At 42.5% G+C, this 19,479-nt stretch overlaps 1 protein-coding gene across 12 annotated transcripts in view; it reads right to left on the reverse strand.

Annotated features, from left to right (window-relative positions):
- Nucleotides 1-19,479, reverse strand: part of HDGF (heparin binding growth factor) — a 142,552-nt gene that overhangs the window by 29,294 nt on the left and 93,779 nt on the right. For 5 of the 12 annotated variants that reach the window (XM_029581172.1, XM_029581170.1, XM_029581176.1 and 2 more), the window contains exons 4-6: nucleotides 18,338-18,391; nucleotides 11,789-11,842; nucleotides 1,675-1,725 (exon numbers count right to left, since the gene is read on the reverse strand). The exons of 2 other annotated variants lie outside the window; for them this stretch is intronic. In XM_029581172.1, coding sequence (XP_029437032.1) covers nucleotides 1,675-1,725; nucleotides 11,789-11,842; nucleotides 18,338-18,391 — 159 coding nt within the window. The remainder of the gene's footprint in view (nucleotides 1-1,674; nucleotides 1,726-11,788; nucleotides 11,843-18,337; nucleotides 18,392-19,479) is intronic. 5 more of the 12 variants (XM_029581171.1, XM_029581174.1, XM_029581177.1 and 2 more) reach the window with 3 other exon arrangements.

Genomic DNA, 19,479 nt, shown 5'->3' on the forward strand with positions numbered 1-19,479 from the left:
GTAGTATGAGGACAGGCGGTACCAGATTCAGTGCCATTGATGCCCTCTGGGGATAAGGAAATTCCTATAGTACCTGAATATAATCAGCTTTGAAGTGCCAAAAAGTGGAACATAAATAAAATCAGTTTTGAACAGACACTGATCAATATCTTTTGTAAGAGACATTGCCAAGAAGTTAGGATAAGTTTGTCTTTTTTGCAGATAAGATCTGCAACAGCATGGACAACGCTTGAAAGTGTAGAGAGAATAAGTGATTTAAGGAAGCTTAAAGTGGTCAAAGGTTTGTCAGCTAGGATGGAACACCAAGAAGTGCTGAGTCATGCTTTTGGGATACAGTAATCCAAAAGAACTGTATAAGATAGGGAATGAAAGACAAATGTGCATGGACTGGGAAGGGACCTTGGGGCAATTGTGTCTGGCAATCTTTAGGCAGTAAAACAATGTGAAAAGGCAGTGGCTAAAGCCAGAGGGATGCTGGGCTGCACAGAGTGGAATAACTAGCAGGAAAAAGGAGGTGATAATGCCTTTGTACAGACCTTTGGTGAGGCCTCATCTGTAGAACTGTGTTCAGTTCTAGAGTCCTTATCTCAAAAAGGATAAGGACAGGATAGAAATGGTCCACAGAAAGGTGACCAAAATGGTGTGGGATCTGCATCAAAGTCATATGAAATGAGTCTAAAGGTCCTGAATATGTATACCCTGGAGGAGAGAAGGTGCAAAGAAGATAGGCTACATACTTTCAAATATCTGAAAGGCAATAAATGATGCAAAAACATCAAACCTAGTCTGCTGGAAAGGATGCTGCAGAATTAGGGGACATGATACTAAACTCCAAGGGGGGGGGGGGGGGGGGGGGGGGGACACACGACAGCAACCACATCAGGAAATATTTCTTCACAGAGAGGGTGATAGATGCATGAAATGCCTCCCAGATGAGGTGGTGAAAACAAGAACTGTGATGAAATTCAAAATGGATTCAAAGTGGATTCCTACAGGCTTGGGAATGCTGATGAAGACATAGGGTAACCTACATCAAGTTTAGGAATAACACTTCTGCATGTGGTAACCTGCACTGAGTGGCATTTACTACAAAAAGCAATTTGCTGGGCAGACTGGATGGACCATTTGGTCTTCATCTACTGTCATTTACTATGTAACAAGTAGGATTATATAAACCAATCTCCATGGGACCCCTCCTACAAGGTTCACACTTATAACCCCCAATTACCAGGTAAATGGGTCTCAAAAAAAAGTTTAAAAAACTCAATTACATCCATGGAAAAACAAACATTCCAATTGATCCATGGTACCCACTTGCGATCTTAAGAAAACTCACAGGAGCCATACACGAGAAAATTCTAAATCAATAATCCAGCTTTCTTTTTTACATTGTTAATGGCTTTAATAACGTCAGTCGTAGTTGTACCATCTCTGCATGGAATAACTACAGCTGACAATTTCATTCATGCCACAAGCCCCTCTGCTAGCTAAGATCTGGTTATTAATGCTTGCTTTTTATTGTAAGATTATGAATCATTTTATAAGGTTTGCAGTACTTCCATGATCTGTTTGTGGATTCTGAACTACAGTGTGGGAGACATTACAAATGACTCCAGATATGAATCTCTGCCAGCCTTGAGCTCTGCCCTGCCTCTATTTCCCTTCATCTCTCACCGTCTTTACATCAAATTCTGTAGTTGAAGTTGGGCTGCTGATCTCAGCTGGCTGGAAACAGAGAAAAAATCAGAATGCAGGTAACATGATTATTTCTGAAGGTTGCAATCTGTGTTTTCCCATGTGAGCTAATATGCATAGTGCACCTCCTTGATAATAGGAGGGCAAACCCAACCCCAGTTAATTCTGAAGATCAAGATACAGTTATGTGTAAAGGTTTTGGCACTCCTAGTCAAACTATGTTTCAATGAACCTCTTAAGTGAACAGTAGCTAATATAACCTCTACATGGTACAAAGTGAAGCACTACTATAAAACTGATCACAGTACACGCCTCAGAAGTCGCAGTTATACCATCTGAGAAATAAATATATTATAAATGAAATGGAATCTCTCAAAAGGTTCTCAGAATGAAATGAAACTTTCAAAAACATAGCCCCATTATAATCATTGTATTCTACTTCTTATTCAGAACAAATTTTTCAAATAGTTTTTTTTAATACACGATAAAACATGTCTGAATACTCCAAAAGTCCCATCACAGCCCATTCTTATATGCAGCCCATTGGCCAGGTGTCAAATGTATTTCTTCATCAAGGAACATTGGGGTATTCAAGCTGCTGCTCAGACAAAATGGAGTTATCCATCTGCTTTGTAAGCAGTGAATTACACTACCTTTTTTTTAAATGCTTAGACAGCTACTTAGAGGAGCCCATGGTTGTTGAAAGTAAATCAGAATAATCATAACCTGAGAGGTTAGAAAGGTCAGATTATTTGTTGAACTGTGGAATTGTCTTCACCTAAGTGAAGGCTTATAACAAGTCAAACATTTTGGGATTTAAAGTTTTTTTTTTTTATAGTAATAAATCAACCACAAGGATATCCAACCTTTTGCACATTCCATATTCAGTTTTATTATTTTCAATCTGTTATCTGTTACTTTAAATATTTCTTTTATACCGCTTTTATCAATCAAAATAACCCATAAAATGGCAAATTTCAATCAAAATTTATTTATTTATTTAGCATTTTTTATATACCGAGGTAGAGCAGAGTAGCCTTCACTCCGGTTTACAAATTAAAATAGTTATTTTGAATTAAAAATTGCAGAACGATGTCATGTTCAACTTTAAACAGGTAAAGGTTGTATCAGAGATTCACTGAAACATACAATTTGACCACTTCTGCATACAGTTGTGAATGCAAAGCAACTGTACAATTGGTAGACTTTCCCTAATTTAATGTGACTAGCAGTGTTCAATACTTGTATAAGACTTCCAATTCTATTAATTTCACTCATGTCATGGGACAAAATTTGCTTACTTTGTAGGAGTTCTGTGATATGGAGAAGCACTGCACTAACATATGTCAGCTTCTTAACATTGTAGCACTCTCCAATGCTCATTTGATCATTCATCATACTACTCATCTACTGGTTTCTCTCTATATACCCATACATTTCTTATTCACATTTACTCCACCCAGAAATTCCTTTAACTTCTCTTTTCACCCTGAATACTACCTTACCTGCCCATGGTTCGAGCTATACCCTGTCTGCCACCTCCTCCCCATTGCTTTCTTCAATCTCTCCTTGGATTTCCCTCACATGAAGGAGCTTTTGCGGGTGTTTGTAATGGCAGAGCTGCTTACCTGTAACAGGTGTTCTCCAAGGGCAGCAGGATGTTAGTCCTCACACATGGGTGATATCAGATGGAGCCCTGGTGAGGAAAACTTATGTCAAAGTTTCTAGAACTTTGACAAGGCACACTGAGCATGCCCAGCATGCCCTATACCATGCATCCACGCGGGGTCTCTCGTCAGTCTTAATACATAGAACTGCAATTAAAAATAAAATTTAGGAGAAACCAAATTCCTCGGAGAAAACCTGTTACAGATAAGCAACTCTGCTTTCTCAGAGGACAAGCAGGATGGTAGTCCTCGCACATGGATGAATACCTAGCTACAGGCTGCTCCTCAACATAAAAGGGGACTAAGACACCTAGCCAGGTGCCAACAGGCATACCACCACTGGTGCAGTTGGTAACAGAGGTGGAGACAGCCTGAACCCAAACAATGGGCCCTAGGTTGGAAGAGTTGAGTTCTACACCTCACATAGATTCTGAAGGACAGATAGGCTGAACCTACTGTTGTGTCAGCCATCCTGATCCACACAGTAATGTGATGTGAATGTGTGGAGAGAACTCCACGTCGCACCCTTGCAGATCTCCTCCATGGGAACTGCTCACAAATGGGCCACTGACGTTGCCATGGCTCTGACAGAATGAGCCTTGACATGATCCCCAAGATGCAGACCCGCCTGGACATAACAGAAGGAGATGCAATCTGCTAGCCAATGCCCAACCTATTATCAAAAGAAAAAAAAAAGTTAGGTGGACTGTCTATGGGCTTCTGTCTGCTCCAGATGGAAGGCTAAGGCTTGCTTGCAGTCCAGATTGTGCAGTGCTTGTTCACCTTGGTGCGAATGGGGCCTGGGAAAGAATATTGGCAGAATGATTGACTGGTTAAGATGGAAATCTGTCACCATCTTAGGCAGGAACTTAGGGTGCATACGCAAGACCACTCTGTCGTGATAAATTTTAGTACAAGGTGGATAAGTCACTAAGGCCTGGAGCTTGCTGATTCTGAGCATTGAAGTGACTGCCACCAAAAATATGAATTTCCAAGTCAGGTACTTCAGGTCACAGGTGCACAGCGGCTCAAAAGAAGTTTTCATCAGCTGAGCTAACATCACGTTGAGATCCCAAGAAACAGCGGGAGGCCTTAAGAACATAAGACCATAAGAAATTGCCATGCTGGGTCAGACCAAGGGTCCATTAAGCCCAGCACCCTGTTTCCAACAGAGGCCAAACCAGGCCACAAGAACCTGGCAATTACCCAAACACTAAGAAGATCCCATGCTACTGATGCAATAAATACTCCAACATAAACATGCAAGGGAATATTTGCTTGGTGGTAATCTTGTACGGGGGTTATTCAATGAGGGTAACCGATTTGCAGTTATCCTCTGGTAAACCTCTGTCTATTATTCTTTTATTAAGTTACGAGCGACGCCTGTTGTGCTTGTCTGCAGACAAGCACAACAGGCGTCGCTCGTAAGACAAAAGAAGCTGAACACAAGTTTACTACACGCTGTGAACCTTTTATTGGACACGGCATACTCTCCCATAGTCCCTGAAGCAGGCACATCGTGCCGAAACATGGCCCGTGTCGGACAAGCAGCTCCGTACCCATAAGATACTACAGAGGCGACGTCCCGATAAGTATGAAACAGGACACCAGTGGGGCGGAAAAGCAGCAGGGGAGAAGGGATTTTTAGAAAAATTGAAAATTAATAAAGAGTTCGTGAGATTTCGTTCAACTTAATAAAAGAATAATAGATGGAGGTTTACCAGAGGATAACTGCAAATCGGTTACCCTCATTGAATAACCCCCGTACAAGATTACCACCAAGCAAATATTCCCTTGCATGTTTATGTTGGAGTATTTTTGAAAAGGGAAAGAGGTTGGTTAGTGACTGATGCAATTAATAGCAGTGGCTATTCCCTAAGTATAATTGATTAATAGCTATTAATGGACTTCTCCTCCAAGAACTTATCCAAACCTTTTTTGAACCCAGCTACACTAACCACCTCCTCTGGCAACAAATTCCAGAGCTTTATTGAGCATTGAGTGAAAAAGAATTTTCTCCGATTAGTCTTAAATGTGTTATTTGCTAACTTCATGGAATGCCCCCTAGTCCTTCTATTATTCGAAAGTGTAAATAACCGAGTCACATCTACTCGTTCAAGACCTCTCATGATCTTAAAGACCTCTATCATATCCCCCCTCAGCAGTCTCTTCTCCAAGCTGAACAGCCCTAACCTCTTCAGCCTTTCCTCATAGGAGAGCTGTTCCATCCCCTTTATCATTTTGGTTGCCCTTCTCTGTACCTTCTCCATCGCAACTATATCTTGTTTGAGATGCGGCGACCAGAATAGTACACAGTATTCAAGGTGCGGTCTCACCATGGAGCGATACAGAGGCATTATAACATTTTCCGTTCTGACCATTCCCTTCCTAATAATTCTTAACATTCTATTTGCTTTTTTGACTGCTGCAGCACACTGAGCCGACGATTTTAAAGTATTATCCACTATGATGCCTGGATCTTTTTCCTGGGTAGTAGCTCCTAATACTAGGGGAGGCTTCAACTGAAGCAGGCTCCGCATGAAACGTACAACTATAGGCTATTCAGAGATGGGCGTCATCTACACTATGGTGGCATGCGCCAATTTCACTCAGTTGAACTCTAAAGGAGTTGGGTTTTCAAGCCAGCCTCCGATAGGTGCAGAAGGTAATCAAGCAGTTTTTGTGTGGAGCAGAAGAACGGATCTAGGGCCTTCTCACACCACACGTAAAACCTCCATTTCAGTCCATAGGACTTTCTAATGCAGGCTTTCTAGAAGCCACCAGGACAAGAGACATCTTCTGAAAGATCAAGCGGCTACAGAATCAACTTCTCAATACCCAGGCTGTCAGCGACAGGGCCTGGAGGTTGGGATGCCGCAGCCTGCTCTGATCTTGCTTGATGAGATCCAAGGAAGTCCCCAGACCGATCAGTTTCTGGATGGACAACTCCCACAGGAGTGGAAACCAGACCTGTCTCGGCCAATGAGGGCTATGAGACTCTCAGTCCCTCTACCCTTGCAAAGCTTCAAGAGTCTTCACCACTAAGGAGGATAGGCATAAAGAAGATCCTTGCCCCAATGTTTGGCAAGGGCATCTGAGGCTGGTTTGCTGTCTGACCTATACAGGGAGCAGAACCAAAGCACTTCATGTTGCAGGGATACGCAAACAGATCTATGTTCACGCTTCTCCAGAGGCAGAATATCTGATTTTTTTACCCCCCCCCCCCCCCGGTCCAGGGAACACTCATGGGGTCGGTAGGCTCAACTTAGCCTGTTACCATGCCTGTCCCAGCCAGGTACATGGCCCTGAGCATCATCCCATGGGACAGAGCCCATAACCATATCTGGGCTACATTTCCTGACACAGGAGGTACAATTCCGTGCCTCCCTGCTTGTTGACATACTACATGGCAACCTGGTCATCGGTATAGATCAGGTTAACTTTGTTGGATTACTGATCTCTGAAAGTCCGTAGTGTATACCTGATCGTCCAAAGCTCCAGGAAGTTGTTTTGACAAGAGCGTTCCTGAGCAGACCAGAGATCCTGGGTCCTGAGCCCATCTACATGAGCTCCTCACCCCAGGGTGAATCTATCCGTGATTAGAACAATTTGGATAGGGAGACATCGAAACAAGATCTCCACTCCAGATATGAAAGAACGTGCCATCAAGAATGAGTCCCGGAGAGAGGGTGCCTCGGATTCAGTCCTGGATGCTCTGAGTGGCCTGGCACCTCTGCAACCACAGGGTCCATTGGGCTCTGTGCATGTGTAAATGTGCACAGGACGTGACATGGACGGTTGCGGCCGTATGGCCCAACAGCCTCAACATGTGCCAGGCTGACACCTGCTGTCTGTTGAATCTCTGCTGCAATGGATGCTACAGCAACAGCCCTCTGGCAAGGCAGAAAAGCCTTGGCCTGAGCAGTGTTTAGTAGGGCTCCTATGAAGTCCAACTGAGGTGATGGGCTGAGATGGGACTTTGGGTAATTGAGAATTAACCCTAGTAACTCCCAACACCTGACTAGTCAAGTGAATGTACGCGACGGCCCCTGCCTGAGATGTGCTCTTGACCAGCCAATCGTCCAGATATGGGAAGATATGCATTCCAAGTCTGCAGAGGTGCTGCACCACCATGGCCAGGCATTTTGTGAAGACCCTTGGGGCAGACAAGCTCGAACAGCAACTCCTGTTACTGGAAGTGCTGTGTTCCCACGACAAGTCAGATACTTTCTGTGAAGGTCTTGATATGAGTGTGTAAGTCTAGAGAGCATAGCCAGTCCTCTTTTTGCAAAAGGGGTTCAAGGTGCCTAGGAAAACCATCTTGAACTTTTCTCTTTTTAGAACATTGTCCAAGGCCCTTAGGTCTAGGATGAAAGGAGTCATCCTGTTCTCTTTAGAATTAGGAAGTACCTGGAGTAGAATCCCTGCCCTCTTTGCCCTAGTGGTATGTGCTTGACCACTCTGGCCATTAAGAGGTAGGAGAGCTCCACTTGTAGTACTCCCTCATGCGCTACCAGCACCCAATTTGGGCATGAAAGGCAATTTGGCGGGATACCAAATAGATTTAATTGGTACCCTTGGCAGATGATGGACAAAACCCACTGGTCTGAGATTACACTGGGTCACTGATTCGCAAAGAACTGCAGCCTGCCCCTGACTGGGATACTACGGGGAGGCACTGAGAGATCCAGCAAGGGAACGATCCTGAAAACCGCGAAAAACCTTGAGGGAAAAAAAAAACCGTGTTCCATTAGGCCAGAAACAGCCAAAGTGAGCTCAGACCGCAAGGCTTATAGCTCTGTGGAAAAGAAGAGACTGAAGAGGGATCCCACGTGGACTTGTGGTTTAGGATATGCTGGGCATGCTCAGAGTGCCTAGTCTAAGTTCAATAAACTTAGACATAACTTTTCTGCATCAGGGCTCCATCTGATGTCAACCATGTGTGACTACCACCATCCTGCATGTCCTCAGAGAACAGTTTTTACAACATCCTCCAATAAAATTCTAGAGCTTAATTATGCATTTAGTAAAAAAAATATTTTCTATTTGTTTTAAATGTATTTCCTAGTAACTTAATTGCGCGTCTCCTAGTCTTTGTACTTTCTGAAAAAGAGTAAACAGATTTATGTTTACCCATTCCATTCATTTTATAAACTTCTATCATATAGCCCAGTGGTCCCCAAACCTGTCCTGGAGGGCCAGTCAGTCGGGTTTTTGGGATAGCCTCAATGAATATGCATGAGAGAAAATTTGCATGCACTGCCTCCATAACATGCAAATTTTCTCTCATGCATATTCATTGTGGATATCCCAAAAACCCGACTGGCTGGTGGCCCTCCAGGACAGGTTTGGGGACCACTGATATAGCCCCTCAACTGTCTTCTCCAAGCTGAAGAGCCCCAACTACCTTTCCTCATTTAGGAATCGTTCTATCCCCTTTATCGTTTTGGTTATCCTTGTCTGCACCTTTTCTAATTTTGCTATACATCTTTTTGTGAGATGTGGGGACCATAATTGCACGTAAATCTTAAGGTGCAGTCACACCACAGAGTGATACAGAGGCATTATGATCTCTATTTTATTCTCCATTCCTTTCCTAATAATTCCTAGCATTCTATTTGCTTTCTTGGCAGTTTAGAGGATTTCAACGTATCTATGATGCCACCTACATTTTTTCCTGGGTGGTGACTCCAAATGTGGAACCTTGCATTTGTAGCTATAATTTGTGTTGCTCTTCCCTATGTTCATCACTTCATACTTGTCCACATAAATTTCTTCTGCCATTTGGATGTCCCATCTCCCAATCTCTCAAGGTCTTCTTGCAATTTCTCACAATTCTCTTGCAATTTAACAACTTTGAATAATTTTGTATCTACAAATTTGATCAACTCACTCGTTCTCATTTCCAGGTCATTTATAAATGTTAAAAAGCAGTGGTCCAGTAAAGATCCCTGGGGCACACTACTCTCTAATGATAAAATACACTATTTAGCTCTAATCTCTTAACTAATTTCCAATCCACAATAGGACATTGCCTCCTATCCCATGACTTTTTAATTTCCTCAGGAGTCTCTCATGAGATAATCTGTCAGATGATTTCTTAAAATCCAGATACAGTACATCACCTTTATCTATATGTTTATTTATACTTTAAAAAAATGCAACAGTTTGGTGAGGCAAGACTTCCCTTGGCTAAATCCATTATAGCTTTGTCCTATTAAACTGCGACAATCTATATGTTCAGTAATTTTGTTCTTTATAGTTTCTATCATTTTGCCTGGCACTGACATGAGGCTCACTGATCTGACGTTTCCTGGATCACCCCTGAAACCCTTTTTAAAAATTGGAGTTACATTGGCCATCCTCCAACCTTCAGATAGTGTAGCTGATTTTAATGATAATTTGTAAACTCATAGTAGTCTGTATTTTCATTTTTTAGTTTTCAACACTCTGGGATGTACTGTATACCATATGGTCCAGGTGATTTGCTACGCTTTAGTTTGTCAGTGTACCCTATTACATCTTCTAGGTTCTCTAAGATTTATTTCAGTTCCTTGAATCACCACCTTTAAATATTTCTGGCATGGGTATCTCCCTTACACCTTCCTCAGTGAAGACTGAAGCAAAGAATTAATTTAGTCTCTCTGCTAGGCCTTGTCCTCTCTTAGTGCCCCTTTTACCTCTGGATCTAATAGTCCAAATGACTCCCCTTCACAAGCTTTTTGCTTTGAATGTACCTGAAAAAAAGTTTATTATGAGTTTTTGCTTCCACTGCAAGCTTTTTTTCAAATTTTTTGTCTTTTTTATCATCAATACTTTGCATCTAATTTGCCAGAGCTTATGCCATTTCCTGGTTTATTCAATCAGATTCCTTTTCCATTTTTTGGAAAGATGGACTGGGAGACTTTTGATCCCCTTCCCATACTCTAAAGTATAGGGTCCCCCAAGGTTCAATTCTTTCACTACTCTTATTTAATTTTCCATGCATTGGATTACTGATCAGACTTAAAATTTAATGTCATGTCAACAATATACAACTGTTAATTCCATAAATGCGAGAAGATATTGCTGATATTTAGGATTAGAAGAAACTGGGTACTGATGCCTAACCCCCAAAAATTGAGTGGTTGGAATTGGAAAAGGCACCTGATCAAAGACCAAGTGTTTTTGTGGCTTGGTGGAGTGATCCTGACCCCTAAATATTCTTTTCAGAGTGTAAGTGTGATTTTTTTTATTCGATCTACGGATAAGCATGTTTCACATTTCTATAGAGCAGAGGTGGCTAACTTCAACCCTTGATAGTCACAAACAGGCCAGGTTTTCAGGATATCCACAATAAATATGCATAAGAAAAATTTGCATGCACTGCCTGCATGGTATACCAATCTCTCATACGCATTCATTGTGATTGTCCTGAAAACCTGGCCTGTTTGTGGCTCCTGAGGAGCCGAGTTGGCCATCTCTGGTATAGAGGTTTCTATTGCCTGCAGCAATCTGTTAAACAAATTGCTCCTTTTTTGAGCAAGTCTGCCTTAGTGACAGTGATCCAGGCGACAATTTTATCCCACCTGGACTTTTTACACTGGTTTTCCAGAAAAACTGACTCAAATTGCAGTTGATCTAAAACAGCTTCACTAGGATTCTTTCCAAGAGGGGTTGCAGAACCATACTGTTCATTTCCTGTTCTCTAGCTGCCTATACATTGATGCATTCAATTTAAAAATGAATTGATGAATTTTAAAGTCTTATATTTAAGTGCCCCATTGTACATTCGGAACTTTTGACATCTTACTCTCTAGTTAGGCAGCGGAAGCTAGTAAATATTCCATTCTCAGGGCTTTTGGATAATGTCACCCATGTGTGACCGATTCATCCTGCTTGTCCATGCAGAACTCCCACTGACATCCAGCACATTTTGTCATAGTATCTATTGCCAATCAGCCCACACTAACCCAGAGAATTAATATTCTCTGCCTCACATTTCTAACAATCCTTTATTTGTAAAGAAATCCTCCTCTACCCTCCAGTAAGTCTTAGTAAAGAGCTGTTTCTTCCCCTCTGACCCATAGTCTATATGGTTGAAATGTTTCCTTGTGTGTAGATTATATGTAAATTTAGTATAATGATCCCTCTAAAGAAAAAGATCTTAAAAAGTCCTTTCCCTGTGATTTTAGAGCTTGCTTGTTTGCACCACTCACCAGGTGACCTTGTAACCCCTTGTAAAAATCATTGCAGGAGCACATGTCTACATGGCACAGAATGGTGCAACATATTTTAGCATGGTGGTTTCCATTCTCAACTAATTTGGAGCCCATTCACTCCAAATCCAGAGTTTGGGGATCATTGTGCTAGCCAGCTCCCACCATCTGTGTCCTCCCCAACTACTTGGGTAAATCTCTAATTCTTTCCCTCTCCCCATTTCTCACCAGGTTTCTGTTCCATTCACTATTTATTGACGTAGAGCTGCTCGTTGCAGTTGGCTGGAAAGAGAAATCGTCACACACAGTACGATTAACAGTGTGAATACTGCTACATATTTCTTTTGACTCTTCCCAATGCTAGTTCTTACACACCATCAAAATATAATGTGAGTTACTCTGCCCCATAATACAGCCATTCTGGGCTAGTCTCCTCTTCCAGGATCGCTACCACTATTTACAACCTATCAAGTGCCATCCTTCTGCCCCCAATTTCTAAACAGCACAAAAAATAAAACAAAATAGAAAGAGGGCCAATTAGTTTATTCTGACCTTTCCCAATAGCCACAGGCATAATTTACCCCTTTATCCCAGCAATCCCTGCTATGCCCTTCTATGGCCACTTCAGCCATTCCAGCAATTATCACTGGGCTGACACCAACAATTGCTATTGGCCACCCCCCTCCACCAAAACAAACCTACTGTCCCCTTTTTCCATTTTGCAAACTCTCCTACCCCCAATGCCCTGCTAAAATCCCTACTGGTATACCCTTTCCTCTCCAGTAATTTCTTTAGCCCTTTATATATTTGATTTTAATATAGTTTTTTGTTTTTTTTTATTGTTTGCCTTGTGCTTGTGATATAACTTCTAAAAATGAATCTTTAAATAGGGAGGACAGCGTCTGCTTTATCCATTTTTGATCCTTTTAACTTTGGAACCACTGCTGTTGCATATACAAGCTGATTTGCATGGCACACAATTTAAAATTGCCATGTTTGTGGATATTTTGGTAACTATAACTATCCTGAAGCAATATTTTGAATATTTTTAGATATTAGGGAGTAAGATGACTGTTCTGGATTCAAACTGAATCTGGACAAAGTCGGAAGCCTTAGCTATTTCGGCTGAGATTATGGGATGACTATTTTCAGTTGAAATAGATGGGCCTTTCCTTTCATTTGGGGATTATTCTCCTGGGAAATACTTGCAGCAATGGCAATCTGTCGCTCTGCTTAACAGGCAGAGTCAGTTTATATAAAATGATCATTCTTCCTAAGTGGTTATATATGCTTCAGCTGCTCCCACTACAACTTCTTAAAAAGAGGTATTCAAGCACACGAAAGATCAGTCCTCAGATTCCTTTGGAATGGGGACAAACCTAATTGAAAAATGACTGTAAAATAGGCCTCCCTGATCTTGGGAAGTATAATTTGGTATGTATCATCAGTATACTTAGAGACTGGCTATGTGAATCGTCATGTTATGTTGACTATACTCTGGAAGTTTCAATACTCAAACCATTCAGTCCACTGTATCTTACATGCCAAATCAGACATTACAGAGTGAGTTACAAAGGAGCTTATTTGTATTTCCTTTGAGTTATATACGTTAGCTTCCCATAAAAGGGATTTTGTAACTACCCCGGTTTTACAATCCAAGGGAATGAAGATATTACCCCAGGAGATCAACACAATATTTTTTCAAATATGTGGTAGAAGGGGAATTCAAAAGCTCCATCATGTGATGGATTCAGATAGAAAGTTATTACCTTTTCAGGAGCTTAAGGCTCTAGCATTAAACAAGGGTTTTGTTTTTTGTTTACCTTCAACTAAGACACTATTTGGAGTCCTTAGATTAAGAGTCCCTGGCCCATTGTTTAGAGGCTGATCTAGGCAGGTTCTTTCAAACAGATGAGTTAGAGAGATCTACTATTTCTGGACCTCACAAGGCTTTATGGGAATTTGATAGGGACACATCTACAGAGGACATGTGGGGCAAATGGAAGAAGGAGTTAGCTATCCATTTTATGGCTGAGGCTTTTCATGTGTGTTTTGGTAGAATTAAAGAATCGACTAATATGATCCTGAGAGAAGCCCAATATAAGTTTATATGCCCGACATATTTTTCCCCACTTAGGCCATTTAGAGCTAAGTTAGCTATTTTGCCCCTAGAGTCATCAAATTGTTATAAATATAGCAGAAATAGCACCCCTGATAAAAATAAAAAATGGGTTACCGCATAGCATGGTACATTATCGCATCACACATTATTTGTTTTTAATGCACATGGTATATTATCGCCAGAGAGAGAGACTGTATATGTGCTATACACACACATATACATATATACACACACCACTGTAAGAGGGGACACTCAACTTGGGGTGGGTTTGGAAGTGTGGTTTACATACACAGTCAGAAGAATTTATTACAAATTTAATATGACTGAAGAATTTCTATCATTTGAATCAACAAAAGATTCCAACAAGAGGAGTTGATTTGTACAAAGCAGTCTAGCTAGCTTGAGCTAGCTTGTTGAAACTTCTCATTGATTTAAATGAGAGAAATTCATCAGTCAAATTTGAATGGTTTTATGTAATTTTTATTCTAATCTTTTATTTATTGTTTTATATTATTAATATGTAAACCGTAGAGATAGAAACTTGGTTTTCTGTATAACTGTATAGAAAAATTGTATAAATAAAATTTGCAGTTAATTCCTCTGTGTATGTAAAGCCACTCCCACCCCAAGTTGAGAGTGCTGCTCCTCCCTCCACCGGGATAGTAGTGCGCTTTGAGACCGCGCAGACCATGGCATCCACTTTCGGACATGCCAGGAGATCTTTGGTGGCTGGGTCCAGAGGGTACATGGCTGCCAGAGCCCGCCCCCCCTTTGAACGTAGTTTCCAGGGCATCCCATTCCAGGTCAATTAGTTGCTGGACGGCTTGTAATAGTGGGAAATGACGGGATGTCTGACAAGAGTCCCTTTAGTAGGGGTTTCGTCTTAGGTTCCCCTGAGGCACTTGTGCCTGGAATAGCAAGCTCTTTTAAAGCTGTGTGTGACCAGGTCTGGAAGCTCGTCCTTGGTGAAGAAGAGAGTTTCATGGTTCTGTGGGGCTCTATCCCCGGAGGGCGTTCCCCTTCCTCCAGGGGTTCTGAATCCTCATCCGAATTGTCCATGTCCCTGAAGGTGGGGCTTCTGGGCGGTGGGATCATTTCCCTGGGCATAGAGGGTCCCGGGATGTTGAGGTCCTCTGGTGGAGCTTGTAGCCATATTATAGGAGGCCCCGGTTATATGTGGACGAAGGTATGCAGACCTTTGAAGAATTCCACCCAGGAGATAGATGCTGGGTCTAGACTAAGGGGTGCAGTGTCCCTGGGGAGCCCCGTTTCAGGGGGGGTTCCGCTGTGCAATGCTAGGTCTGGGGTACTGTTCGAGAGGCTGGAACCCGATACCAGCTGGGGAAGGCCATGAGTTGGATCCCCCAGGGCCTCTTCGCACTGAATACCAGGGCCGTGGCCTCCTCATGCTGTGCAGCTCTAATGTGGCATGCTGGGCAAAGGTCCTGAGCCTTGAGTTTCTTTTCCGGTGGTGCCATGGCTTGTGCGCGTAAATTACAGTTGTGCGTGTAGGTTTGGTGCACACTCAGGGAGATGTGCGAGCTGTTGTGTGCACCGAAGTTATGCGCCCGGCACAGTAAGCGCGTGGTATGCGCGTCGCTTGTGCGCATGGTTCTTTGGCGCGCAACATTGTGCGCACAAGGTATTTGTGCACACGGCTTGCCTCTGTGCACACGGATCGGAATGGTGGACAGGGCAGCAAACAGATCAAAATGGTGACGGCGACCACGCAGACAATATGACGACCACCTCAAAGGGTCTCCATGTGGGAGGACCCTCTGATCTGACCAGGGTCTAGCCCTGCTAGGGCAGATCAACCCGGTGGCACTGGTGCCGGCTGGTGACCTGTACGACTCCTCGAGCTTCGGAGACCGGAGACTTTTAAATAGATTTCTACCTTAACCTTGTCTCGGCACTTCCCAGTCTCGTTCTGGGTGGTCTCCGGCTGCGGGGGGGGGGGGGGGGGGATACCTTCACCACCGCGCTCGAAGTTGCATCCGCTGCCTCTCAGCCTCACCTGATGTCGGGGGCTATGTCCCTGCCGAGGGTCGGCCACCGGGCAGAGGCTTACCTCAGAGGGATAGCGGAAATCACCTCGGGAATTCTCAACTGGGGGAGGGACCCAATGGGTGTCACCGCAGGAGAGCAGGGCTTGTCTGTAGAGGTAAGATTTCTTATTTTGGTTTTCTTTGGTAAAATTACTCTAACGCTGTGCGAGCGTGCATAGAGTCCCTAACTGCTATGGAGACTGACTTCCTGCAGGGGTATATATACTAGGGCTCACGTCAGATTGAAATCTGATCCGTCTCCAACTGCTATCAGGAGTACACTATACCCATTGGTCCTGAGTCCATCTGCTACACACTAGGAAATCCCATGTTAGTGTGCGTTACTCTACAGCATTCTGTGCTAGCAGACCCTCATTTCCATTAACTCCTCCCCAATTCCTCCCATTTGCATACTGAATGTAAAATTTGCATACTAACCTGAGTTGTGATATTTATTGCATGTGTTAGAGCCCTAACGCATTTTGATGAATAACCTGGTTGGATAGATGTGTAAAGTGTGCTGTGGAACAGGGGACATTGGGGCATATTTTTTGGGCCTGTCTGCAGATTCCTCAATTCTAGATGCAAATCTTTTGCTACTTGGGTAAAATAATTGGGCGGACAATTCCATTACAAATAGAAGTTTTCTCTTTGATGAACTATCCAAATTGAATGTTAAGGGTCAGGGTCTTAGGCGATATATTAGAAAAGGGTTTTTGGTGGGGGAACACACAATCTTGAAGTTATGGAGGGAGACTGATTTTCTCGCTTTTTGGCACTGGCGTAATATACTCCATAACATTACAGTAAAGATAAATTTGGAGGCTGGGAAAAACCTCAGTGGCAAATGTAAATTTATGGTGATTTGGGAACCAGATTTGCAGCAGCTTGCTCCTAGGGCTTGAAGCAGAATCCTCAATTCCATGGAAAATTACTCGTGAGGTATTTGGGTAAAGTTACTAATTGGGGGATGATTACTCATGGAAGTGTTAAGAGTGTCTGTTAATAGGAAGAATTTAAAAGGAAAACGGGGAAGATTTTGTTGGGTACATATCTGTTTTCCCTTGATGCTTTGATTTACTGTTTGGTGGAGGGGAGGGAAAAATGTTAAAAATATTCAGCCATTTTATATACTGTTGCTCCAAATACAAATAATTTTTATATTGACTTCCAGGTGCACATAAGGAACGAATGTGCACAAGGGTTCTGTTATATCTTACTTTCAATAAAAAGTTTGAAACTAAATGAGAACGGCATAAAATCAGACAGACTGCCATCTTAATTACGTAAGTAGCTCTTGCAGGTACAACGGAAAACTATAGGGGGGTGGTGAGAGCAAAACCTTATACTTTTTCAGCACCTTCCATCCCTGCTCCTCCCCTCCTTGTTAATAAACTAATGGTTGCCACACTTAAGAGTCTTAACTACTGCTTTTTGGATGTTACAATCTCTTGGTTTTTGCTTCTCAATTCTTGCATCTAAAGGATATATGCAAAAACCATCTTTTCAAAGCAAAGCTCTCGAGTAACATTCAGGACAAACTTACTGGTAACTTATCAGATGTTTAAAAATAAAACAGCAACTGATCTTAAATGCTTTCCTTTGTTTTATGGATCATTTAGGTTTAACAGACCTCTATGAAACCTTGTAATGGCTGTATCATAAGGGCATAAGAACCCCACAATTTCATATAGTTCCTAATAGGGTATTCATGAAGCTGAAACACTAATCGGGCCGATACAGTAAAAGTCGCAGGAGAGCACCCGCTCAGGCCACTCTCCTGTGCGCAATTTAGTATTCAAATGAGGGCCGGAGGTAAAAAGAGGCACTAGGGACACCAGCGCGTCCCTAGCGCCTCCTTTTTGACAGGAGCGGCGACTGTCAGCGGGTTTGACAGCCGACGCTCAATTTTGCCGGCATCGGTTCTCAAACTCGCTGACAGCCATGGGTTCGGAAACCAGCAAAATTGAGCATCCGGTTTTCAACCCGCGAGCCGCGGGCTGATTTTTTTTTTTTAATTTTTAATTATTTTTTACTTTTGGGACCTCCCACTTAATATCGCCATGATATTAAAAGTCAGAGGGTGAACAGAAAAGCAGTTTTTACTGCTTTTCTGTACACTTTCCTGGTGCCGGCAGAAATTAAGGCCTACCTTTGGGTAGGTGCTAATTTTTGAAAGTAAAATGTGCGGCTTGGCTGCACATTTTACTTACTGAATCGTGCGGGAATAACTAATAGGGCCATCAACATGCATTTGCATGTTGCGGGCGCTATTAGCTTCGGGGGGGTTTGGCCACGCGTTTTCGACGCGCTATTACCCCTTACTGAATAAGGGGTAAAGCTAGCGTGTCGAAAACATGCGTCCAAACACGGGTTAACAGTGCGCTCCGGAGCGCACTGTACCGCAGCGGCCTATAAAATACAAAGGAGAACACAGTTGAACATGAGGAAATATGTTTGGCAAAATTATCACAGTATGAAGGTTTAAAAACTTTCATACATAGCTGAATATTCTAATCTGCTCCCAATCTGCCTGTCTTGTGTCCAGTTCCCTCTCCTCCTCACCCTTCCTCCCCCATCTGCATAAGCTTATCCTACATCTCTCACCAGCTCTCCTTCAAACTCATTAATTTCATCGGTAGACTTCCTTATCTGGGCTAGCTGTAAGCAAAGAAGGAGCAGAAGGTTAATGCCATTTCAGATCAAGTCACTGCATATCCAAATAGATGCTGGAATTTTATTCCAAACTCTCAGCAACTATTTTGCACTCTTACTAATTTTTCTATTTACATGGAACTAACTTGTTAGCAAATGAAACCAGCAATGTCAGATGGCAATATACTTCTAGAAATTAAAATGCAAGATTATGTGTACCATACACAGGGTAGATGAACAAACATAGTATTCTCCATTCATTGAGAGCATGGGGTTTTTTGTTATTTTTTTTAATTACACTTAAACGGAATAAAGCCATCTGTTCTATGTTCAGTCTTCTGTGTGTCCCATTTGGGTTTAGATATATCCTCGTATTCTGATATAGCATCTACACAATTAAAAAAAACAACCCTCTAGAAAGGTTTTTGTTTAAAAAAAATTTTTTAATTACATATTGTTGAGGTGAGAGCAATACCTAGTGTTCTGGGCTAGTTCTGAAGACTTATTTTATTTTCTTGCTATCATTTAAATGTTGATTTGCTATACAAATACCCAGAAACAGTCTGCTGTACCTACTTCAAACAAAATGAATTAAACAATTTTAAAATCAAGAACCAACCATGTAACCTTATTTCCTGACCAGTGTGCCTTCAGACCTGATCAGGTATGCCATGGATGCTCAGATGCAGCCAGCACCCGTGCTCTGCTCTTAGGGTCTTGCAGCAAAGAGACCCCAGCAGTGACTGTTAAACCTGTAAATGCTGCTTTCTGAAAGCATGTGTTATGTATGCCTCCTTTGCCTAGCTACAGCAAGAGCCCCAAACCATGGTAATTAGTGGGCAGCATGCAAGCTACGGATAGCTGGGCCCATCTTCTCCCTCCTTGAATTTTTTTCCAAATGTCTTCTCCCAGGCTGAGTGAAATGGAAACAGTGTGCAATGAGCACTGGATGAGACTCAGTGGAAGGAGGAGGAGTGTTGTGGGAGTTCTAGCAGCCACATGTGGCAGCCAAGGTAAGTAACTGAACCAGCTGTCTGCACCGCACTGATGATGATTTTCCTTCACCTGCACACATGTATGCCTACTAATTTTCG

This window comes from Rhinatrema bivittatum, chromosome 16 (assembly GCF_901001135.1).
Source record: "Rhinatrema bivittatum chromosome 16, aRhiBiv1.1, whole genome shotgun sequence".
NCBI classification, from domain to species: Eukaryota; Metazoa; Chordata; class Amphibia; order Gymnophiona; family Rhinatrematidae; genus Rhinatrema; species Rhinatrema bivittatum.